This window comes from Amphiura filiformis, chromosome 8 (assembly GCF_039555335.1).
Source record: "Amphiura filiformis chromosome 8, Afil_fr2py, whole genome shotgun sequence".
NCBI classification, from domain to species: domain Eukaryota; kingdom Metazoa; phylum Echinodermata; class Ophiuroidea; order Amphilepidida; family Amphiuridae; genus Amphiura; species Amphiura filiformis.
Window position 1 is genome coordinate 59865680 of NC_092635.1, and position 27097 is coordinate 59892776.

General features: G+C 35.6%; 1 protein-coding gene across 1 annotated transcript in view; it reads left to right on the top strand.

Annotated features, from left to right (window-relative positions):
• The window catches only part of LOC140159304 (peroxisomal bifunctional enzyme-like), a 34453-nt gene extending 7857 nt beyond the window's left edge, over positions 1-26596 (top strand). Inside the window, exons 6-19 of the mRNA XM_072182728.1 lie at positions 697-853; positions 1913-2042; positions 2830-2944; positions 4278-4365; positions 10020-10175; positions 10981-11244; positions 16212-16364; positions 16825-16893; positions 17695-17797; positions 18673-18810; positions 20070-20194; positions 20779-20876; positions 22475-22587; positions 23029-26596. Coding sequence (XP_072038829.1) covers positions 697-853; positions 1913-2042; positions 2830-2944; positions 4278-4365; positions 10020-10175; positions 10981-11244; positions 16212-16364; positions 16825-16893; positions 17695-17797; positions 18673-18810; positions 20070-20194; positions 20779-20876; positions 22475-22587; positions 23029-23096 — 1777 coding nt within the window. The 3' untranslated portion in view covers positions 23097-26596. The remainder of the gene's footprint in view (positions 1-696; positions 854-1912; positions 2043-2829; positions 2945-4277; positions 4366-10019; positions 10176-10980; positions 11245-16211; positions 16365-16824; positions 16894-17694; positions 17798-18672; positions 18811-20069; positions 20195-20778; positions 20877-22474; positions 22588-23028) is intronic.
• The last annotated feature ends 501 nt before the right edge of the window (positions 26597-27097 follow it).

The following is a 27097-nucleotide window of genomic DNA, read 5'->3' on the forward strand; positions in this document are numbered from 1 at the left end:
CTAGCGGTTATACCAGCACTTTAATTGTGACCGTACAGCACGAATGAGCCGTAAATTCCCTAAATTGTATTCTGAGTTACAGCGTAAAATGTGTACGAATGTCGTATTCAATGTCGTTGAAGGAGCAAAGTCTAACAAACTATAACCCCGCTTTTGGGTATCGTTTGAAGTCAAATGATATACCATTTTAAAGCTTATGATGTATATTTGTTAAACATGAAATAAAACAAAATTGACCTGGGGAGGAATTTACGGCTCATTCGCCGTGAACGGTCACAATTTAGCATTTTTCCAGAGGCTTCAAAGGGCTTTGTTCATAGTTGATGGGTCACAGCAGAATCAGATAACTTCTCTATGACTGCACTTGCTGCAGCTTATGTCCGTCCCTGATGCCTGTACTTAAATAGCCCAATACTCCAACCTTACCCATCACAGAAACTCCAAACAATAGGTATAGTTTTAAAAGCATAGAAACAAAAACTCGCATTATCTGTTCCAACTTCGATGACATCTCTGTCACTTTCAAAGAGGTATTAGAGTGATTTAATGAGATAGGTGCCCTGTTCAATTCTTGGCAATTTAAAACTATATTGATAACATGTTTATTTGTTGCACTACATTTACACACACCCATCTCTTCTGGTAGTGATTGGAATTTATCCAGCATGATGTCATATCATTTGACATTTTTTTCAGAACTGGTTTTCCTGAAGTAGCCTTGGGGATCCTTCCTGCTGCTACTGGAACCCAACGTTTTCCTCGCGTAACTCATCTTGCTAATGCTATAGAAATGATCACAAGCGGCCGTCATATTACAGCAAAAGAGGCGCATAGCAAGGGAATAGTTGACAAGGTAGGTGCTCTGATTCTCTTATTATCAGCTTGTGTGAGCCTGTAAATGACAACATTGGATCTGATAAAATCTTGTCATCTCAAATGGGCTGACAATAATAATGAATGACAATGACAACATCAGAATTTAGAGTGACAAGATATTATTTGATCTGGTTTGTCATTTCCGGCTTGTTTATGGTGACATTGTTTAAGAGGTTGTGACATTTGCTTTTATTCTGCAAAATCATCTTATACCAGTGTGAAATGTGGGGGCCGCAGGGCTCCATCCTGGGGCCACACTATCACTGATGCATTTCAGAGTGACAGAATGTTATGTGATGTTGTCATTGTCAATGTCAGCTAATTTAAGGTGATATTGTCCACATGTTATGACATTTGCTACTGATATTTCCAGCAAGCCTCTCATATATTACAGAGTGACAGGCAATTATGTGATGTTGTCTATGTCGCTCATTTCATGAGATATTGTCCAGAGGTTGTGACATATTGCCATTGGTATACATTACCTCTTAAACATTTCAAAGTGACAAATTCTTTTCTATCTGATGTTGCCATTGACATTGTCAGCTTGTTTCAGGTTGCATAGTCCAAGAGGTGTGACATTTGCCATAGATATTGCCAATAAGTCTTTCATACATTTCAGAGTGACAATAGCTTCCCTTATCTGATGTTGTCATTGTCAGTTCATTTGAGGTGACATTGTCCAGGAGGGTGTGACATCAATAATGCCAACAAGTCTTTGATGCATTAGGAGTAGATGATGATGCTATCATTGTTTATATAGTCTTCTTGTTTTCAGATGACTTTGTCTATAGTCCATTTGGCTTCCTCGAGAGAGTGATGTCAGTGAGTGCATGCACCAATGGATGTAGTATTGTTGACTCAAACAACTGGCATGTTTACATGCATGATCAAAGGCGCTACATCTGCACACATGTGAAGTGCCCCAGACAAAGTACTGACGTCACTCTCTTGTAGTCTGCCATTGATAGTGCCAAACAAATACATTTTCAGAGTGACACATTCATATTATTTTATCTGATGTTGTCATTGTCAGCTTGTGTCAGGTGACATCATCCAAGAAGGTGTGACATTTGCCAATGACATTGCCAGCAAGCCTTATAGACATCTCATGGTCAGTACAAAACCAGTGATAGGAGCAGAGAATGCACAGCAGATATTTGATGGTAAGTAGTTTACCGCCATACCTGGAAAAAAAATGTCCAATGTCCAATTGGAAGGACATAATTATGTATCCCCAGCAGTGGCATAGCTGGGGACCAAAAGGGTTGAAGCTGCCCCTTGTGAGAAGTCTTGCCCCTGCCCTGATATTTAAGATTTGAGGCTTTTTTTTTCCATTTTCGTCAAAGTTTCCCCCTTCCCCTTAAAAGTTGGCTTCGCCCTTTTTCCCATCCAAGCCAGTGGTATGTCCTTTGTGAATGACCCATTGTGTCCGCATTCTCAAAGGACATACAGACATACTATTGGATTGAACAGGTGTGTGTGAAACAAAAAACATCAACTCAGCAGCCAGGATGTCTCGAAACTACCAACTTGTGACTTTACGCACATTCCGTGGTACATGTAGCAGGTCACATTTATGTTCCACAAAATTTAGAATTATATTTATACTATACATTGTATAGTTACCTATAATTGGGATGGGTTAAGCTTTCTTGAGCTGGCTGTTTAATGCCTTTACAAAGTGTATTGCATTAGAAATTTTGATTGAATGAACACAGACTTACACAGCATGATGATTTTCCACGCACACTGCGCGATATACGCCAGCGTGTGCAACTGTGAGTGCGTAATGCGGAAGTGAATCCAACCATGCCAACGCACTCAGGATTGTACTGTATCCAAGATTGTGCATTTGCGATTGTTGTGAAAAGCTGTGTTCATTCAATTGAAATAGCTAGTATAAGTGCTAACATCATATTCATAATTGATACTTTTGTACCTTAATTTCAGAGGCCCGTAAGCGACTTGCCAGTAGAGCTGTAGGAGGTCCCATAGCACCAATGATGTGCCTCAAAGCCATAGAGGGCGCTGTAAAAATGCCAACATTTGAGAAAGGAATACAGCAGTGAGTATATCAACTCCCAACATATTTTTTTGTGCTATAAACTTGTTTATTTGGTAAATATTTTTATTTATATAATGTTCAAGTTAAATAGTACGATATATAGAAGGGTTGCACAACTTGCTTATTGGAAATCGCGGCTTTGTACTATGACGAGGTAATAATCAAATATAATAGTCATGTTCTCAAAAAGTATAAAGAAGAAAACTATAAACACCAAAATTGCTTAATTTATTTTGGCGTTTTATGCTCAAGGTAAGTGTCAAAATTTGTCCACATTAATCGTAGGCCCAGGCCTGTATGCAGGGGGTGCAACCCAGGTTTTTACGCTTTTTTGGACAAAAAAGGTCCAAATTTTACAAAATCGGCCCCCTTGGAAAAAAGTCCACTTTTTCAAAATTAGCACCCCCCAAATGAAATCCTACGTACGGGCCTGCGTAGGCCTACTAAATTTATCAGTGTTTTTTGCTTCAGATGAAATCAAAATGATTAAAAAATGTTTTGTTTTTGTATTTTGATCCCTATAAGCAACCTTTAACTTTTATTGAGATTTAAACTTCCAAATACTAGTCATCATAGTCTTTAGTAGTCTTGACTATTTGGACCCAGCTAGTCAATGACTAATAAGCCTGAAGTTGTACAACATATATACCTTAGTTGATATATTCATGATAGTCAGTGGTGGTGGAAGCATTGAAATTTAGTGGGACAAGCATGATATTTTATGCTTGTTAAACTATTTTAGCCCAAAATGAAAGAGAATTTTGGTATTTGATGGACCAGTGTGCACGGGCTAGTGTGCACGAAGCACAACAATATTTGCAATTTTACCTTATTTTGGGAAAAATATTGTTTTCTTGCAGATAAACAGGCAATTATTGCATTAGTTTTTCTTTCTGTTTAGATTGGGGGGGGGGCATGAAAAAAATTAGCAAATGCCCCCAGCCTGCTTCTGCCCGATATGATGCTAGTCTTTACACCAATTCACAGAATTGTTCACAACAAAACAGGACGAAAAAGATATAATGCTATTTTTTAAAATCCCAATTACTTGTCACCAGCATCTGGAAGAATACAATCATTTTAACCCCCTGTGCCAATCTAACATTGCCTCTGATTGGTCAATTACATGACACCTTCACTTTAATCACCAGTCAGAATGGAGCTTTGCAAAATAACTCACCCCAATTTTTTTGTGTGGTGACATTATTCTAACAATGTTTCTGATTGGTCCAATTGATAATGACAACTTCTTTTTGACTAATAGGCAGGTAGTAGTTCTCTCAGGGTTAAATGAAAATTGTTTGTAAACAATTGTATATTTGTATTTCCATAGTGAGGCTGACCTAATGTATCTGCTAATGACGTCAGGACAAGCCAGAGCACAACAGTATGCTTTCTTTGCAGAGAGGGCAGTTTCAAAGGTAAGTCTGACTTACCAAAGTCTAGGCTGTCCAAACAAAACTAAGTGAGTGAGTTAGTGTGTTTGTAATCACCGGCAAACAGGGACTTTTTTGTAACTTTTTCACACCAAAATGTGACAATCTGGGGACGTCCCTGGTAGTTTTACCAAAAAAGCTAAAATGCGACATGCATCCTCTATCTGAAAATGCAAAACATGGCTTTATACCAGGGTCAACTATGCGGGCAGTATTGATGATGCCAGTTGTTGGAAAAGTGAGTGAGTGATTGGGTGGGTGGGTCTATGAGCGAGCCAGCGAGGGAGGGAGGAATGAAGGGAGGGAGTGTGTGTTAATGTTTATGGGATATGCACTGTAAACTATGCAAACAAATTGTGTGTGACTTCTGTATTCATTTGCACATCATTTATGTAAGTACTTTACAATTTGTCAGTAGGAACTCCTCAATTATTCAAATTTGTACAGGGAAAATGAAAGATGCAGTTTATAAAGTTCAATTCTAAATCAAGAAAATGTGGCAAAGCAGTATGAATTGGTAATTGGTGGTAATAAGTGGGTGATTCTCTGAAAAGAGTAACTTTTAAGTCCCGCGACTTCGGCGCTCATAAAAGTTTTAAAAGCGGATTTTTTTTTTCTTTTTTGGCTTAGTCATGGACTTTTGTATGTATAAAAATAGTTAAGAACATCCAAGTGGGGAAAAATTAATTTCTTGGAGTCAAAAAATTCCTCAATATCTGACGACCCCCTGAAAACCCCATGTCCCGATGTCACGCACCGAATTTTAGTGATTTTGTAGTATTTTTGTGAGCAAGTGTGGGAAGTGAAAATTACCACTGACTGGGGTAAATATCATGTCTAAGAAGGTTTAAATGCTTAAAACCACTTCTAAAGTCAATATTATGGAATAATTCAAAATTTGTGTCAAAAATTGCTGTCCCTTGGTTTTGCATCATTGCCGTCACATTGGCATCAAAAGCGACTGGAGGTGAAGACCAAATATCAGAGGTCAATAATTTGACCCTGTACGCTGCCTTTTACAGACGCCGAAAAACATCAACCCGGAATAGGTGCACAGTAGCACTCTTTTCCTGCTAATTTTGAGGGTATCTTCAAGTATACACGCGCGTACCTTTATTCAACATCATCTCCAAACGTTTCTGATCAATTTGATATAAGTCTTATTGTTGAAATTTTCCGGAAAATAATGATGGTTGAATATGTCCCACAAGCTGTTGTGGTGATATGTAACACGTGGGTAAGATTAACCCTGCTATTAATCGTAAGCAATGTCTGAACCATCATCTCCGCTACATCAGTTGGCGTCACAATTTGCCGTGGCGGAGATGATTCTCTATAGGAATTTGTGTAGAAATATCATCTCCGTCACATCTATCGTGTAGAAATATCATCTCCGTCACATTACCATCATCTCCATCACATCACCGGATCTTGAGATACAGCGAAGTCCAGTTTAGTTTATCAGAAAATGCTTACCAATTCTAGACCTTCTCATCTGTATGAATTTAATTTTCAAGTAGTGTGAAAACATTACTGAAATCAAATGTCTGTGACGGAGATGATTCTCTATAGGAATTTGTGTAGAAATATCATCTCCGTCACATCACTATCATCTCCATCACAGCATTGTCATCTCCATCACAATTGTTGTTGACCTTTATTTGACCTTTGACCCAGACAACATGGAATTTACTATTTGGAAATGTAATTGATATTGTATGTGTTTACTATGTCAATAGAAATTTATTTAGTTATTTCAAGCAAAATTATGAATATACTTAAGTTTGTATAAAAAATACTAACAGACATGACATTTTCCGTACAGCCTGCCTCTCATTGTCCCAACTAAATGACGAAAGTACAAAATCATATTTTTTTAAATGAAAAAGCAAACATGAATCAAGCAACTTACAAGTTATCCATAAAACTCATAATTAAGAGTTTTAACAATTTTTTGTCCTTATTTCTTTTTTGGCCTAAATGTGACGGAGATGATGCTCACCTGGCACAACCTGCAGATTATGCCCTCTATAATATAGAGGGCGCCCTAAAGATTGCGCCAAATATTGTTTTCATGCACTAGAGACTTACATCCTTACAGATATGTAAAGGAAACATTTTTATAATCATTTTCAAATTCATATTTGCCTATCTTCAAATAGTACACCTTTTCAGAGAAATACCCAAGTAAGGTTAGGGTTGGGCGAATCACCATAATTTTTTTTAAACAAGTTGTTTCCATGGCCAAATTTGCCACAGAACACGAATCTGCCAAAATTTTTGACCTCCGATGACGTTTGACCCCTGTACTATTCAAAAATTCAAAATGGCTGCCAAAATAGCATCTTTTTGCTTGTTTGTGGCATATTTTAATAGATAAAGAGCTTCAATATGTCTTTTTATATGTTTTAGGGGTTAAGAAACACAAATTTGACACTTTTGAGATGATTATCTGTACCTTGTACAAGTTCAGTGGCCAGAAAATTCAAAATGGCCGCCAAAATGACGTCACTTTCCTTGTAATAGCATATTTTGATGGAAACGTGGTTCAAATAAGTCTTTTTCATGTTTTTTGATTTTGGAGCACAACATTGACACTTATAAGAAGAATTGAAGTACCCTGTAGGAGTTATCAGTTGACAGAAATTCAAAATGGCTGCCAAAATGACCTAATTTTCTTGTATTAGCATATGTTGACAGAAACATGGCTACAAATAATATATTTATCTATGTTTTGATGTTTGGGAACACAAATTAGACACTTTTAACTTAATTAGCAGTTACCACATACTAATTATGAGTTGCCAGCATTGAATATCATCCAACTTGAAGAAAACTGCTGAAAACTACTTCTCTAAGGAGTAGAAATATAAACAGGATTATAGTCTACATGTGTTTGCATAGTATTTCATTGCATTTTGTAATTTCTAGTAACTGTGAGCAACCTGCATTTTGTATTTTACACTATGATATTTTCAACACAAAACATCAATATCTGCTGACAAGTTTGATTCTCGTTTCACCGCATTTTGAATGGATTGTCTCAGTTCTTTACACAGAAATTTCACTATCTTCAAATTCGTCGACTTTCATTTGTCGGATTTGGTGAATATCTGGGCTTCTGTAACCGGAGATAGCAAAATTTGCAGAGCAGTTCTTTTTCGGTTAAGTGTGCAAGGATATTGATAGAATCCTGTGTCACAGGGACTTGATGGCGCTTACATGCATCTAGAAGTTTCATGGTTCTAGCAGGTTTCTTCCTTTTCAGTTCTACTTTCTTCACTAGAGTTAGTCGCTTTGATATTTTAACCGTCTGCAGGTAATGACCCTGTCTCCTTAACATATGAAACACTGATGTCAGAACTTCTTGCCCAATTCCATTTTTGGCATTTTTCAGAAGTGTTGTGAACAACTGGTCCACCACCAGCAGCCGTTTCGTTGTGACTATGTTTTATGAGACTGGGTTTGAACTGACGTGGATCCACCACTTGCTACCACAATGCAGAGATCAGGCATCTGATGAAGTCTTCAGAAATATTGAACAGAAAATTTGGAGTTCAGAAGCTGCTAAACATAACTGCTGGAGAGAAAGTGTTCACCTCACCTGGATCTTGTGTCTACACATTGGCCCTTATTGTGATTTCGAAGCTACTATCTCCAAGTCTGATGCAGCTCACTGCATATCCCTCTACAATGAATACACTTCATGGCTGGAGACACAAGGTATCGACCATACTGGCTTCAAAGGGTCCACAGCAAATAGATTTGGTAGGATTGCTGAGATTGCAAAGGAGTTCTTGTGTTGTCAGCAATCAATCATAGACTAGACGTCTTTGATGCTTTCGTTGATATCAACTAAAATAAGTTAGTTTTGGGAGTGTCCACATACATTTGTTTACTTGTTTACCCAGGTTGGTCCGTGAGGGACACATGCTAATCCATGGGAAATCCATAGAACGTTCCAAGCGCATACAATAAAAATGCACAAGCCTGGATGGATAGCCAGTGTAGGCTAATAAGATGCATGCTGGCCAGATAGCTTTGATAAACAAAGCAAGAAATGGAAGAAAATAGCAAGGAAAAGGAGAAAGATGAGAAGGCCACTCTCAAACACAATTGTACAGTTTTACTCTTAGCCCTTACTTCGTGAGAAAGGAAATTAGAATTTCAATCTCAAGCCCCGATGCAAAGGCTTAAAGAACAGAACGATTGGTTTGCAGTGTAGCAAGTGGTGAAATTTTCGCGCGAAGAACTGAGAAAGTCCATTCAAAATGCTGTGAAACCAGAATCAAACTTGTCAGCAGATATTGATGCTTTGTTTAAAATTATGCTAGTGTAATACAAAAATGTAGGTTGCTCACAGTTATTAGAAATTACAAATGCGATGATATACCTCAGAGAAGTAGATTTCAGCAGTTTTCTACAACAAAATTAGATGATATTCAGTGATGACAACACATAATTTGTATATGGTACTGATAATTATGTTCAAAGTGTCTATTTTGCATTCTCCTACATCAAAACATGAATAAGGACATACTTGTAGCCAAGTATCTGTCAAAACATTCTATTACAAGCAAAATGACGTCATTTTGGCGGCCATTTTGAATTTCTGTCCACTGATAACTCGTACAGGGTACTCCAAATCTTCTTATAAGTGTCAAAGTTGTGCTCCCAAATCCAAATACATAAAAAAGACATATTTGAAGCCATGTGTTTATTGAAATATTCTATTACAAGGAAAATGACGTCATTTTGGCGGCCATTTTGAATTTTTTGGCGACTGAACTTGTAGAGGGTACAGATAATCATCTCAAAAGTGTCACATTTGTGTTTCTCAACCCCAAAAACATATAAAAAGACATATTGAAGCTATGTATATATTAAAAGATGCCACAAACACGTAAAAAGATGTTATTTTGGCAGCCATTTTGAATTTTTGAATAGTACAGGGGTCAAACGTCATCGGAGGTCAAACATTTTGGCAAATTCGAATTCTACGGCAAATTTGGCCATCGAAACAACTTGTTTTAAATTAGTTTTGTAAAAAAAGTTCAGATTCGCCCAACCCTAGACTAAGGTTTGTATCAGTTATATTTTACATATAGTGAAATGCTAACATTTGCTCTTTAACTACTGAAATTCCTTGCGTAAGAACAAAAAAAAACAGTACTTTCAAAGCAACTGATGCACAGTCCTCATTAAGGCGGTACTACACCCCCTGATAAAATTTGTGACTTATTTTGCATTTTTCTCAAAAAATATTTACACACTGGTAACAAAAGTTATATATATTATAGGGGCAAGGAATCCAATTACTTCACTGAAATTTCAGTGATTCAAGACAAGTGGTTCATTATATATGTTAAGGAATGAGGTACATTCTAGCGGTATCTCTTTTTTTATCATACATAACGTACCGCTTGTCTTGAGTCACTGAAATTCCAGTGTAATAACTGGATTCCTTGCCCCTGCAATATACATAACTTTTGTTAACTTTATTGAGGGGTGTAGTACCACCTTAAGCTGTAAAAACAAATACTATTTCTATGTAGCTGTTTTCACTTTACCAAGCAGACACATTTTCAAATGTCTGTACTACAATATGTTAACCATTTTGTTTGGAATTTTTCGTTTAGTGGGAGTTACCAGATGGTGCAACCAATTCAAGAAATACCAAACCAAAGGCTGTTAAAACGGCTGCTGTGATTGGTGCAGGTACCATGGGGACTGGAATCGCTATGACATTGTTATCAAGAGGAATCCCAACCATTCTTATTGAACAAGACCAGAAGGTTAGTAGCTAAGCCTTTGCATCGGGGCCTGAGATTGGAATTCCAGTTTCCTTTGTCACGAAGTAAGGGCTAAGAGTAAAATTGTACAATTGTGTTTGGGAGTGGCCTTCTCTCTTTTCTCTTTTTCCTAGCTATTTTCTTCCATTTCTTGCTTTGTTTATCAAAGCTATCTAGGCCAGCATGCATATATTAGCCTACACTGGCTATACAGGCTTGTGCTTTTGTATGAGCTTGGAACGGTCCATGGTTTTCCATGGATTAGCATGTGTTCCTCACGGACCAACCTGGGTAAACAAACAAACAAACAAGAATGAAGAGCTATGTAACGGCTGTTGTGATTGGTTCATAGATCATGGCTACTGGTATGGCCATTAAATTGTCAGCAATTGCAATTTTTCCTTATTGACCAGTAGATGGGTAAGAGAATGAGGTACATAATGGCTGTTGCAACACAACACATGGTTCGATAATACCACAGCGCATTTGGCAGGCATTTGAGTAGGCCCAGCCATAGCATGGCAGACATAATATTTTATTCTGACAAATAGGGGATAAATCTTATTTCAGATGGGTACTATTTAGTCATTCTTGACATCCCAGTATTCTTGCTTTCATAACCTATACGGAGTTGAAACTTATCAGACACTTACAAGCAGGATGAAGAAATTGACTTTATTTTGTTATCTTCGCAAAATGGGATTCATTTTCTACATGTAACCTTTTTTTGGGAGTGGGGACCCTGGGTATCCATAAACATTTTATTACAACAACTCAAAACTACTTCAATACTTTGCTTTGATTACAGTTTCTAGATCGTGGCGTTGCAGCCATCGGCAAATTGATCGCTTATCAAGTCAACAAGAAACGGATCTCGAATGAACAAGCCCAGAAACTCCACACTCTGCTGAAGCCGTCATTGCACTATGCGGATCTAAAAGATGTTGACATCGTGATTGAAGCCGTCTTTGAGAACATGGACATCAAGAAGACTGTCTTCAGGAAGATGGATGCTCTCTGTAAACCATCAGCTATTCTGGCTAGTAACACATCAAATTTGAATATTGATGAGGTATGGTATATAGATATCATTATATGTGATGCGATCAAGCAAAATCAGTTGGAACTCAGAAATATTAAATTTTCAGTTTCTTATAGTATTTACAAAGCTGCATTGCCAATGACAAAACCCCATTGAAATTGAGCGATTAAAGATTTTCCAAAACAAAAAGGAAATATTTCGTTTGTTTGGCTGTATCTCAAAATCGATATTTCTGAGTTCCGACTGATTTTCCTTGATCGCATCACATATTTGTTGTAGTTTTCCTGGGCTGGCATATTTCTATTGCCACTTTAATGTGAAGAAATGTTACTATTATAATACACAATATTCTTGGAGGAATACAGCATAATATTAGGGCTAGGAACCCTAACCCTAAAAATTTGAACTGGCGGTGGTTTGGACTTACAGTGTTTTGGACTGACGGGATGTACTCTTGACTTTAACATGTTAAAAAATTAAACAAATGATGATTATTTATTGCACAAATGAAGTATAAAAACATGGTATGGTTACCTATGGCTGAGTAAGTTAGCTTTCATGAAAGTGTAGAATTCATAGGCCTATCTAAATAGGAAGACATGTATTCAATAGCATAGCCAGGTTTTTTTCCTTTTTAAAAACAGGAATCATAAGCTTAAAAAGTTACCTTTCAGAGTCTGTATTGAACAACGACGTTGCTTGCGACACCATCACACGGTCTTCATTCAGTGTAGTGATTACATTCCTCCGGCCACCTGCCCACCCAGTGGGTGGTCAAGTGACAGCAGATCGTCATAGATGGCAGGCAGGTCATATCTGGCATCCCTGTTGAGTGTGGGTCTTTGGGTCTTAATCTCTAAGGCTTCTCTGATCTTTTGGGTGGTCAGGTGACTGGAGGAGTGTAATCACTACGCTGAATGAAGACACTGTGATGGCAACTGACAACGTGGAAACGAGAATGGTCAAGTAATATTGTTTTTAGTCATGGAACAAACGATAGTAAAGGTGTAGCTATTTTAGTAAATCCAACAATTACATGTACGTTTGACCAAGTGATAAGTGACTCGGAAGGAAGATTCATTTTAGCAAAAGTTAGTATCGAAAAAAAACCCTTTTACCTGTTAAATGTGTACGCTCCCAATAATGACAAAGATCAAGTTATCTTTTATGATCAGTTAAGCAATATTATAGAAAAACATGTAATTAAAGAATACTTGATTATAGGAGGCGATATGAATTTAGCTATGGATATCACTTTGGATAGAAAATCTAAAAATAATATTATTATTAAGGATGAGCATAAGAATGGTCGAATTTCCCTCAAACGTCTTCTTTTTAAAAACAATTTAATAGACATTTTTCGTACAAGAAACCCTACCAAAATAGCTTACACATGGTCAACACGTAATCGCAATTCTGCATCAAGGATTGATTATTGGTTTATACCTCAGTCGCTTAAAATGAATATAGTAGATTGTAATATTGTACCAAGTATTATGTCCGATCACCAAACAATTATTATGAAGATTTCTTTGAGTGATACCGAGCCTCGTGGGCGGGTTTTTGGAAGTTCAATAATAGTCTTCTAGAAGATGTTGATTATCATAATTTAATTAAAAGTGTCATTTCAGATGTTAAACGTGAATATGCTAACTTAAATGATCAACAATTTTGGGAATTTATGAAGTTCAAATTACGTATGGAAACCATATCATATTCAACCACAAAAATCGAGAAAGAAATGCACGTGAAAGATCTTTGAATAAAAGATTAATTGATCTTGAAGAAAAGATAAATAATGAACTTCAAGAAGAAATTGTACACGAGTATGCCGAAGTGAAGAAAAACTTAGAGGAAATATATAAATACAAAGTTAATGGTAGTATTGTGAGATCAAGAGACAGGTATTATGATGAAGGAGAAAAAGCTCTAAATATTTTTTAACTTGGAAAAAAAGAAATGTTTCAAAAAAGGGAATTGATGAATTACTTGTAAATAATGTCCTTAAAACAACATCAAAAGATATTCTTGGTGAAATCAAAGTCTTTTATGAAGATCTTTTCTCAAGTAAACAAAATGGTGAAGGTTATGAAGATATTGAGGAATATTTAAATCAAATTGAGATTCCAAAGCTTTCTCTACAACAGCAAGAGCTCTGTGAAAAGCGTCTGACTTTGGACGAATGTTACAAAACCTTAAAAGATATGTCTAAAAATAAATCTCCTGGGAGTGATGGTTTCTCTAGTGAGTTTTACCTATGTTTCTGGGATTTGCTTGGAAATATTTTAGTTGACTCTTTAAATTTTGGTTACTTAAATGGTCAACTTTCAACAACATAATCACAAGCAATAATTTCTCTTCTACCTAAGCCTGGAAAAGATCCAAAGCTTATCAAAAATTGGCGTCCAATATCATTATTAAATATCGATTACAAAATAGGTACAAAGGCAATTGCTAAACGAATGGAAGGTGTACTACCAAGTATTATAGGTAATCATCAAACAGCCTTTGTCAAAGGTAGATATATTGGAGAAAATATTCGTTTAGTTGAAGATATTCTGCAGTACACAAAGGATAACCACATTCCTGGTATGTTACTTTTTGCCGATTTGGAGAAAGCTTTTGATTCTGTTGAATGGAGTTTTCTTATGGCAACCTTGAAAAAATTTAATTTTGGTCCAAACCTGCTTTCATGGGTAAAATGTTTTTATTCAAATATTAAAAGTTGTGTAATAAATAAGGGGTTTTCTACTGGTTGGTTTGATCTGACACGAGGTGTTCGTCAAGGATGCCCGTTATCAACAGCATTATTTGTGTGTGTGATAGAAATGTTGGCTTTAATAACTTTGAAATGTAAAGATATTAATGGCATAGAACTCCCAAGTGGGGTGGAGCTTAAGTGCTCCTTTTTTGCAGATGATGCAACCTTTTTTCTATCCGATTCAAAATCTGTGGAGAATCTTGTAAGAGAAATAGATAAGTTTGGAAGGTTGTCTGGTTTGAAGATAAATTTGGAGAAAACAGAATTGATGAAGATAGGAAGTCTTAGAAACTGTAATGATTATGTTTATGGTATTAAACCAACTAAGGAACCTGTGAAAATATTGGGCTTATTTGTTGGTTATGATAGTAAAAAATGTAATGAGTATAATATTCAAACAAGACTCACAAAATTAAAGGACAAATTAGATATTTGGAGACAAAGAGATCTAACACTTAGAGGAAAGGTCTTATTAGTAAAAAGTATTGGTATTTCACAAATGACCTATTTAATGTCCACAGATTATGTGAGTGGAAATGTGTTATCTGATGTTCAAAAGATACTGTATAACTTCTTATGGAGTGGAAAACCAGAAAAAATCAAACGTTCTGTTTTAATTGCACCAAAAGAAAGCGGAGGAATAGAGATGCTAAATATATTCAATACAGACAAAGCATTAAAGATAATGTGGCTAAAAAGATTTTTGAGTGAAGGTTATGCACCGTGGAAAGATGTCCCAAATTGATTCTTTAATAGAATGGGAGGTCTGGAGTTCCTGTTACAATGTAATGTTGATGATTCTGTTTTTCCTGCAAATTTCCCCCAGTTTTACAAAGAAGTCATTTTAAGCTGGCAAAGTTTTAAACAATGTAATAACAAAGAAACAATCAATTTGGAAGATGTATTGCATATGCCACTAAGTTATATAAAGTTGTTTTCAAAAGATGTAAACAAGTCTCTTAATAGAGCTCGAACAAGACTAATAAAGATTAAAGATATATTAGATGATAAAGGTTCATTTTATTCATACGAAAAGCTTTGTGAAAAATATGGACGATGTATTGATTTTGTAACATATTACGGTGTTATAAATAGTTTACCAAGGGAATGGAAATTAGAAATAAAGAAACTTTCTGAAACAGATATGGGAAAACTTAAAAGTATTGAAAAAATATTTCGTTAGAAGTAAAGAAGTTAACAACTCGTGATGTATCTAAACAATTTAACATGTCACAATCAACAAAACCAGTAAATCAGAATTATTATGATCGTTTGTTTGATCATTTGGGTAATCTACATTGGGAATACATTTGGACATTACCTTTTCAAATTACCACTGAAGAAAGAATGAGATTTTTTCAATATAAAATCCTTCATCGAATTATTCCAAGCAATAGTTATTTAAAGCTTATTAATCTGAAAGAGAACGAAAATTGTCATTTATGTCAAAATAAAGAAACAATTGATCACATGTTCTGGGAATGCCATCAAATAAACTCTTTTGGAAGGAGATAGAGACATGGTTAAATGGAAAGATACAGACTCGAATACATCTATGTTACAAAGATATAATTTTGGGACTGGAAGGACATTCAAGGTTCAAAGTGCTTAACTATATTATTCTGAGTGCTAAGTATTATTTATTTAGGAACAGGTTTTCAAATGAGAAACCATATATCGCCACGTTCTCACATTTTTTAAGTAAAAAAATTGAAGAAGAAAAAGCTTGTTTACAGAGAATAAATAAATTGAATATCTTTCGTATGAAATGGGAAGGTTTTGTGTAAGAAAATAATGTAACAACAAAGTAATTATATATAAATATAACATATTAATTATTATTGTCTTTCTCATGTGCCCACGGACAAAAAAAAAGTATTTAAACGAATTTAAAAATATGTATAATATTGTATCGTACTAGTGATATAAGAGATGCTTTTGTATTTGTGTGTGTTGTTTTTTATTCTTTCTATCTTTTATTTATTTTTTCTCAAGTTATTTGTCTTTTGTCCTGTTTAATCTAAAAGCAAAATGAATAAAAAAAACAACAAAAAAAACAACAAAAAAAAAAAAAAAAAAAAAAAAAAAAACTGACAACGTCGCTGCCCAATACAGACTCTGAAAAGGTAAATTTTTAAGATTATATCAACACGACAGAGTCCAATATCAGACTACATGCTGCTAGGAATCAATATATTTAGCAACTGGTTTATATGTATGTCAATTTTATCATCAGATGGCAACTGTCACCAAACGTCCTGGCAGTGTTATTGGGATGCACTTCTTTGCCCCTGCCAATGTGATGCGTCTTTTGGAAAACATAAGAGGGCGCCAGACATCAGGTGAGACAATTGCTACTGTCATGGATCTCTCCAAACGAATTGGAAAGGTAAGCTATTGGATATGATAACACATTCAAAATTGTTACATATTAACGCTATGTTGTTTTCAAAAGACATTTTGTCATGTGGGTAGTTGTTTTTCAAGTTTTCGTTCTACTTTTGGTTTCTGTGTGACTAATGTTAAGTACCACATTTGAAAAATAAAAATTGTATCAGTTCAATTCAATTTTAAAAATGTCGTCTTTAATCATTTTAATCCATTCCCAATTCATTTGGAGTAACCTGTAATTTAAAAAAAAATCACCAAATTTTGCGCAAAATTGCCACAAACAGTGGAAATTTTTGTAACTTTGGGTTTTTACTGGGGGCAACAGGGGGGAAAGAGTTCTGACTGGGGGCATTTGCCCCCTCATGCCTCCCCCCGTGGAGCCACCACTGCTGAACAATAAAACAATAGGTCATAATCATGTGGTATAAACCTGAGGAATTGTTTGTATTTGTTATCAGGTTGGTGTGCTTGTTGGCAACTGCTATGGATTTGTTGGAAACAGGATGCTTCATATGTATGGAGCAGAGGTTAGTTGAATACAACATATACCACTAATCACTTATACATCACACACACCCACCCCCACATACCTGTAATTGTCGGCAAACATGGATCATGTAAAGAAATATGCGAATACAGACATATGCATTCTATTTACAGTGGTTACTTGCGGACATTCTGTGCATTTACCATCAATGTTGTGTATAAAATATTCAATTTAACCCAAATAGATTAATAACACAGATGGAATATTATTTTGTAAATTAAATCTAATACTGGAACTAAAATTTGCAACTCACTTTGCTACGTTGTGTCCGAAAACATTGGATTTCATCAGGCATCTGATTGATGATAATGTGGTGTCAGATGTTGTGGTGTTAGATGTTGTGACGTCAGCCGGCAAACTACTGGATAAATAATTTACACCAAGACACATAGATTGGAATATTCCATGTCTGTGTCCTCCAAGTGTACTTGAATTCTGCTGACAGCCGGTACAGCGTTCGTACCTGGAGACATCGCTCATCTTAGCGCTACTTTTGAGTTCATACCACATTCCGGGGCATGATTTTAATCTATAGATTGATTTGTTACTGTCAGATAGTGCACGCTTTTTTCAGCCTTGAAGAAAACAACCGTTAACAGCAATACATCACTAACACTGCAGACTTTTCAAGTCTTTTTATACCAATACTTACCGACACATCACTTTCAACTACAGACATTGTGTCCAATACATATTGATGCTCATGTACATCATCATCTTTAAGCTTTTTGTTTGCTTTTTATATAGGACCTGCTAATGTTAAAATTTTGTTCTCACATAGGCTTCATTCTTAATAGAAGAAGGTTGTTTACCCCATGAAGTAGACCAATGCATAAAAGTCTTTGGCTTTCCCATGGGATTTTTTCAAGTAGCGGATCTCTCAGGTATGTGATCATCACACAAACCCACACACATGCACACATACAATATGTGCTTGTACACATGCAGACAAAGACCTTCACCTTTTTCCCCATGAATGAAGCAAAATGGCAGTGAGATTGAAAATCATCTAGCATAAATCTGTGATCAAAATATCATCATTCACCAATCAATTATCCAGTGATGCCAACGACACATCTTAGGCATACAATTGGGCTACTTGATGATCACTTGCTGCTATTTGAAAAACTATGATGCTTCTGGCCTAAAATTGGGCTAATTTTGCAAGTGTAAGGGGCGGTAGTAAGTTGACTTATTTTCCTTTCAATTTAGCTGAATTATAAAGGTTTTTATTAAGCACTGCATTAAGATCATAGTACTGATATCAGAATTGACAATAACTAATTTTTTGTATGTTTGCTTAAAATATGAACATGTATCTTGGATGAGTTTTATCACTGCAACTTCCTCCCATTACTGTAAATACGACCAGTTTTTGTCAAATATTCGCTGTCGTAGTGCACGTTACAATATGACCGTTGCTAGGTCAACTGGATCACGCTTTCTTTGATACGAACCCCTGATCGAAATGATCACAACACAAAGCCTATGGCATATCAAAATTCGGAACAGCTGTGTGAGCCCAGGCTTGGAGCAGTAACCAATGGTTACTAATGTGCACTACGACAGCGAATTAATTAACAATTCCTTTTATGTTGTTGCCCAAATTGAGGATGACCCTGCTTATGGCTTAGCAGAAGCATGCAAGGGGCGCATTTCTTCTGGTCCTTCAAACAATTTTCTTTCCTGGTCCTTATAATAGTACATTTGGATAATATCATATAGCGATATAATATCTATAATTACTATATCATGGCAGGATTGGACATTGGGTACAAGGCTCGCAAGGGACTAGGCTTGATTGGCAAAGGTCTACCTGAACGTTTCCGATTCGGACAACGGTATTCTCCTATTAGTGATATCATGGTGGAAAATGGACGTCTAGGACAAAAAAGTGGTAAGTGAAATGAAGTAATGGTAGAAGTCCGCATTTATTCAAATCCATGGCTGTATTGACTTGATTAACATCAGTTAAAGTTGTTTGGAAGTGTGTGTTCCAGTGTGGTCTATCTAAAAATCCTTTTGGAAAGGTCCAAGTGTTTTACATAATCATAGGCTTAGGAACCGGGGGGCTGGGGGGGCTCAGCCAATAATTTTGGTGCGGGGCTGGAATACCTTTCAGTCCCCCCCCAATAATCCTAGATGAAGTTAAAAAATTGTGATAAAATATAGGGAAAATGGGTGCAAAAATTTTTCCGATTATAAGAACCCCCTCGAGCACCCCCCAGGCTGGCCCATCAATTTTTTTTCAAGTTTCAGCCCCCCAAATGTTGAAAACCTTCCTAAGCCAATGCATATTCAGCGAGTTGTCTGAGGGGCAAAGACAAACAAATACCCAGTGTGCATCATTTTGGCCCTGTGTGACTGTCATAACTCTGTGTAAAGCATGAAAATTCTTTCAATTGTACACTATTTTAGCCAAAAATGAAGGTGAAATTTTGTGCTTACGAGGCCAATTCTCAATTTTACACTATTTCTGCCCAAAATAGGTAAAAGTTAATGTTTACTGCACTAATTTTCCAAACATTTTAGGTCTTGTGGGAAACTTCTTCAATACAAAAGGTTAAAATGTTCATGATGGTCGGCTTTTCCTCCCAGTCACATACACTTTAAGTACATATCATTAGATTTATAAAGTGTATTATTTCGAGAATTTTAAAAGATCATAATTATTTGATATCAGAAGAACTTTCCTCATATTCAGAATGCAATATGATTTGTCCAATGTTCTCTCAGGTCCCACAAAAAATATGGCGCAAATGTGGGTTACAGAGGCCTTGAGCTGAAGGTTAAAAAAATTATATTTTTGTAAAAAAATTGAAGACCCCATATTTGATTGATATTTGCTGTACATGTAGTAAATTTCATTTGAATGAACACAATTGCCAACAGCTGTACGCAATCTGACCGCAATTGTGTTTCAAAATATAACCTTGCATACTTAAATAAATACTTATAAGAAAATACTTACCAATCCTGAGCGAGTTGACCCTACTTTCACGTTGCGCACAAGAGGGTGTTCATCACACAGTGTACACAGACAATCGTCACACTGTTGACTGCTGTTTTTATTGATTCAATTGATTCGTTCAATTGAAATTTCAACCAGTGTAAAGTGATTGCTATAAGCTAATATGTGATTTTGTTTCCTGACAGGGAAGGGATACTACAACTATGGCAAGATTGGTGGACGTGTTCCTGAGAGAGATCCTGAAACAGAAGAACTCATCCTCAACTTCTGCAAGAAACATAACATCCAAAGAAGGAGAATCGCACCACAAGTATGTACATGCAGCTAAATCATTCAAAAGAAATTGTACCTTGAAATCTGATTATATGACACTTACAGAAAGAAGGAAGATTCAGACAAATTAACTCTATAGTCTCTACCAGCTTTCTTACATTGTCCCTGATTGGGTAATTACATGATATAATCATCCTGAGTAACCAATCACTCTGAGTAACCAATCAAAATTAAGCTTTTAGATCTCTTGGCCAATTTCAAGCTTAATCGCCTTCAGCTATGCTGACTCTTCTTACCGTATCTCTTATTGGCTCACTGCACGGCTAATCCCTCTTTGTAACCAATAAAATCAGAGACCAAAAATTTAGCTGGTAGTCAGGGATGTCAACTGTCACGCATTTGACACTTTCTCACGATCTCATGTCAAGGTAGTAAAATCTAATGCCAAAGTAGTAAATGTCATGCCAAGGTTGCAAAATTGCTCAAAATGTCACGCATCATAAAATAAATAATTAGATTAGATTTTTGATTCTCGGGCAACCCATGATCAAAGTTAGCAACTTGTCGTTTCCATCGCCCTGACAACCACAAATTCTTTTTTGCATTTTCTCATACTATTAGGAAGTGATGGAGAGATGTTTGTATCCTCTCATCAATGAAGGCTTCAAGATTCTACAAGAAAAGATTGCAACAAAAGATGAAGAGATTGATACCATATGGTAAGAAGATGTGATAAAAGAGCTCCAAAGAGTCTTGCAATTCCACTCATTGGTCTTCTTTAGTCACCTTGACAATCAAATTCTGGTCAAAAGTATCATTTATTTCTTTTAAGGGGGTACTACACCCCTGCCCAATTTTGCGCCTATTTTTTGCATTTTTCTCAAAATTATAGCACATTTGATACAAGTAAGATATTTATATTATAGGGGCAAGGACTACAATTACTGCACTCAAAATTCAGCAACACAAGGCAAGTAGTTATTGATTTATTGATCAAATATTGGTTTTCCCTCATTTTTGACTGTAACTCCACAACTGTTGTCTGTGCTGAAATAAAATTTCCAGTGTAGTAGTTGTGGCCCTTGCCCCTATAATATACATATCCTACTTGTCACCAACGCGCTATAATTTTTGAGAAAAATGCAAAAATAGGCACAAAATTGGGCAGGGGTGTAGTACCCCCTTAATTTAAGTTTTTGTATGGCTAGACTGCTAACAGGTTGATAGTCTGATGCATCATTAGCCCGAAAACCCAGTAAGAGTCCTTATAAACCCTAACTAACCCAAATCTAAAACTCACCTTAATGCTATAACTAACACTAACCCTAGTTAACTACATAGGCGTAGATCCCGGAGGGATGAGGGGATAAATCCCCCCCCCCAATATTTTGTCAAGGGGGGTGGGTGGTCCATACAATCATCCCCCCCCCCAATGTTGATGCCTGATAATGGGTTTCTGACCAAATTAACCTCATATTTGCCCATTTTAGCCCCAAAAGTGCAACTTTTTGCACGCTTTTGTGCATTTATTCTACTTTTACACCATATTTCATCAGTTTAGCTTCAAAATAGCAAACATTTTCGCGCACTTTACACGCATTTGTACCATAAACTTATTCTGTCGCCAAAAGGTGCTGCATTGACTATACTTCAAGAATATTTTTCCAACTCCATCCCCCCCAATGTCAGAAAGAAATCTACGCCACTGGTTAACTAACACTAACCCTAGCTAACTAACACTAACCCTAATTAATGCTAACTGTAACACAAACCGTAACTGTAACCCTATTCAGACTAATGACTATTCAGACGAATGGGCTGTTCCAATCATTCCACTATGTCCAAATTACGTCATGTCCAACATCATTCCTGGATAACCTCACAAATCCATGTTTTGAAGTCACAACTCCAATTGACCATTTTTCTCTGCCGATAGACCTGATGATGTCATCAATTGACGTCACACCGATGTGCACATCGTTTAGTAAATATCGTTACTGCGCATTGCAAACCCATGAAGTGCGCAGGCGCAGTAACATTCTCAGGTCTAACTGCAATGAATTATGGGATTAATCAAAAAGGTCAATTGGGATTGTGACCCACTGGTTCGGAATCCATGATAGCCTATGTGTCAATTTTGTCATTCTGTACAAAACCATTTGAACAAGCAAAAAAAAAAGACATATTTTGCACAAAAAATATTTCTACATTCACAGTGGCAAAATCGGTAATTTTTCACCGGTACTGATCCGAATATATTTAATTTCTTTTTTGTAATTTCCATGTTTTTATATCTTTTCTTTTGATATTCTTTCAGGATGACTGGATATGGCTGGCCAAGACACACAGGAGGACCAATGTACTATGCTAGAAACTTTGTAGGCTTGCCCAAGATATATGAACGCCTACTCTACTACAAGGCTCAGTTTCGTAAGTGCTAAGCATCATCACCAATCATTTACTCATTCCATGTGTAGTACTAGTATAGTCTGTCTCATCTCAAGTTGAGAGTAACAATTTTCATTCTAATTAAATAGGTATACCCACACCCACAGTTTACCAGGAAAGGAATAAAGTTGTGAAAAAAAAGGAAAGGAATAGTGTAATTTAACTTGCTTCTCACACTGGTTTCACTTACTCATCTCCTTATGAAAGTCATTCTTCAGATAAAATTCATTAAAAAACATCAACAAACACACAACCAAAATTAAACGAAACCAACCAATTATTAGACTTTTTGGTTTATTGTGATCTTGTCAAAACAATATGATTTAGTTTGCTTACGTAACATTTGGATGAATTAAATTAAATGAACCTTGGCTAATTTGGTGAGAAGACATAAATTGACATGATTGTTTTTTCTGTTTTCAGCTGATAGCAAACACTGGGAACCATGTGAGTTGCTACGTAAGGAAGCCATGCAACAAGCCAAACTGTGATGTGTGCAACTCATAAAAGAACACCTACTAATTATGATGGGAAATCTCTTCTGTTGCAACTCTACTATATGTGACCCGCTCTGACAAAACCAGGTGTAAGCCACATTTTTGACATTTCATGATTTGAACAAAAAATTAAGCACCAGACAATAAGCTTTAAAATGATATCAAAATGATATAAATAGCATCAATGCTTTCAAAGATATGGATAATTTTGCAAATGATACCGTGATATTTTTGCCAAATTGCTATTCTGAGTAATGGGCCAATTAGTTTCCTGCCTTACACAGGATTGAATAGGGATTATCAGAGTTCAAATGTTATTTATTGATCAAATGAACCTCTTTTTAACAAGTACTTTTGATTTGAAAGTCCACTTAGTCCCACAGTCAAATACCATGAAATTAAGAATTCCAAAATCTCATTTTTTATGGGAATGTCATCTTTAAAGGTATAGAACTCAAAAACATGTCTGGCGACTTGTTCTGGGGTTTGTTGGAGCTGGTCACATATATGTGATGTAATCAAGCAAGAAGAGCCGGGAGTCAGAAATTCCTAGTTTGCAGATATCGTTGGGTTCATCACATTGTGATGTGATTTTTGGTTACATTTGCAATTTTTGGTGTATAGGTTTTAACTACCTTCGTCTTCAATTATGCGAAGTCCCAAAGCTGAAAATTAAGTAATTAATTTGTAATTAAATAATTACATATAGTTGTAAAAGGGTAAAAAAAGCATCATGTAGGGGGCGTATCTTTATGATACACCACTATATGTGATGCACTTTTTTCTATGTTTGCGACATTTTTCCATTTCACTTACTGGCAAATAACTTTGGAATCATTTTTTACCAATTTAAATTAGAATGTGAAGTAAATATAGTACAAGAAGGTGCTTTGAACACTTCGGAACAATTTTCATGCAATGAATTTGAAATAGTGCACAAACATAACAACACAACCCTCCTATAAATCTTCATTTTCTCAAACTTGATATCTCCAAAATGCATTTACAGTTTTCCTTATGATACGTCATATGTGATGAACCTGACGATGTGGGGAATATTTTGTTTGCTATGTAAACCCTTTGTTTTCATGATGACTGAAATTTGAAGAACATTTTATCAAAAGGTATGTGATAAAAAGATGTGATTTTCAGTGAAATCAAGCTAACATATTAGAAAATATGAAAATATGGAATTTGATTTTATGTTCACGTTGAGACTCATTTGCTTGATGTCTATAATTAGTGTATTCACAAGTTGGTTGTCTTTATATGTCAAATGTGGCATGATATGATCCGCTGAGACTAAAGTCTGCAATTTTGAAATGGGCAAAAACAGGAGCAAAAACTTGACAAATGGGTGCATAAAATGTTCCTAGCTTTACAACCAAATAATAATATGCCCGGGATTTGTTACTGTAATGGGAATAACTCAATATTCAAAATATTTGACTGTGGCCAGAGTGGATAAGGGCTCATATTGAAATACCCTACCACGTTTTCACACAGAAAGAAGGCAGGATTCCCCTCGCTAAGCGCGCGCCTCAGGAAAGCTCGGTCATAAAACAGATGGATTATATGCATCAGTGATACACCCTGTCCAGGATTTTAACAAAAGAAGGCTAGCACAGGAAAGCTGCAGGATGGCGCACACCTTCCTGTGTAAGGGAATTTCAATATGAGCCCTAAGATGATATAACAAATGATAATAGAAAATAAGGAACACTGCTTGATTTTTGTGTATTTCTTTGTTAAGGCTAAAAAATAGTTATGTCACAAAGCCACCGCGCACATTCTTTTTTCTTTGTGCATCCATGTCAGCTGAAACAGCAAATTCATTTTATATTTCCTTTTTTTAAATTTTTTTTTTAGTTTTCTGCTGTAAAATCATGAAATTCTGTGAATAAAATTGGAAGAAAAGTTACTGGATTCGATACTCACATTTGTTTAGGTAGAAAACAATTGATATTTGTACTTCAATTGTGTAAATCAACCACAATTTTATGCAGTACACTTTTGAACACTCAAAGATGACATGTTACTTAAAAAAGACAATTTTTTCCACATTCGTTTTTTAAACTGTCATGGACTTTGAGACATAGTATTATTTTTTTAGCCTAATGTTATAACAAGCCAAACTATTATGTGTGCAACTCACTATGTAAAAGCTACCAATTATGTAAATAATGTTCATTTTGTAATGCTACAATATATTTCATATGATTAGTGTTTATTACCATGATAATAAATGTTGTTGTCTTTTAAGTATCAAATGATACATACATAAGAAAAACCACTTGATTTATGTGTGGTCAAAAATATTGTAAAACAACTAAAATTTACATACCGATAGATACTGTTATATTTTTTTAAATTATTCGTTAATGTGATAACAAACCAAACTGTTATGTGTGTAGCTAACAGCTACCAAATGATGTAAATAATTTTTATTTGGTAATGCTATTTTCTGTGATTCTGGGGGTCTCATCCCCTTTCTCTTGTCCTTGAAAGAAAAGGGGGAGGGTTTTGACAAGTTTGTGAGGATTTTGAAGAAAAAAAATGGACCAAATTTGTTCCGAGGATCAGGCTATCTCCTCAGGCTCCCCCAGAATGGCCAATAGAGTAATATTGGTTTATTCTTGTTGAAATCCAAACAACCTCTTAATCTCCCACACAGGGAGGGTGAATTTCAACTGAGGTGGCCTGATTAGGTGATTCCATTTGAAATCCACACTCCCTGTGTGGGAGATGAAGGTGGTTTGGAACTTTGGATATCAACTGGAATAGTCCATTTGCCCTTCATGCAGTGGAAACAATTTTCATGAAAAGGTCTTTCTTAAAAAACCTGTATCCGCCACTTTTTATTACTGTAATGAACAAGTATATTTTCTTTGGGAATCACATGGTAAAGAAAACATAACAAAAACAACTTGATTGTGCTTTGTTAAGAATATGTTAAACAATAGAAATTATGATAATATTATATATTTTTAATTATTTTTTTAAGTACAGAATATTTTTACAGCAAGGGAAGAACTTGTGTCTATCACATAGATACTGTAGTTTGAATTAAAGCCTTAATGTACGATTTCTGTCAAATTTTAATTTTGTTATTCTTTATTCAAAATTTTGAAATTTGTAATAACTGCCGGGAAGGGTTGCTGTCCATTTAAAGCTGATATAATAAGGTAAAGTGAAAGAAACCCCACTGGCACTGGTTATTTTGACCATTTCACATGCAAGTTCTATGGGAGGATATAAATTCATAATTTTCTAAAATCATGACTTTATGTTGAACTTTGCTCTGTTGACCTTCAAAGACAACAAATTTGGCCGATTCCATTTAGGTGCAAGTTGGGACATGTGTAAACATGTCAAATATGCAAAAAAATCAGGTTTGAAAAAAGTTAACCAATTTCATATTATAAGATCGTATTATGGCTTTAAAGGTACTATCAGTGATTCACTTAAATCACAACATTGAAATAAATACATCAATGTACACCAACTGACTGGAACTGAGTCTTTGTGTATTTCTTTGTTAAGGCTAAAAATAGTTATGTCACAAAGCCACCGCGCACATTCTTTTTTCTTTGTGCATCCATGTCAGCTGAAACAGGAAATTCATTTTATATTTCCTTTAAAAAAAATTTTTTTTTAGTTTTCTGCTGTAAAATCATGAAATTCTGTGACAAAATTGGAAGAAAAGTTACTGGATTCGATACTCGCATTTGTTTAGGTAGAAAACAATTGATATTTGTACTTCAATTGTGTAAATCAACCACAATTTTATGCAGTACACTTTTGAACACTCAAAGATGACATGTTACTTAAAAAAGACAATTTTTTCCACTTTCGTTTTTTAAACTGCCATGGACGTTGAGACATAGCATTATTTTTTAGCCTAATGTTATAACAAGCCAAACTATTATGTGTGCAACTCACTATGTAAAAGCTACCAATTCTGTAAATAATGTTCATTTTGTAATGCTACAATA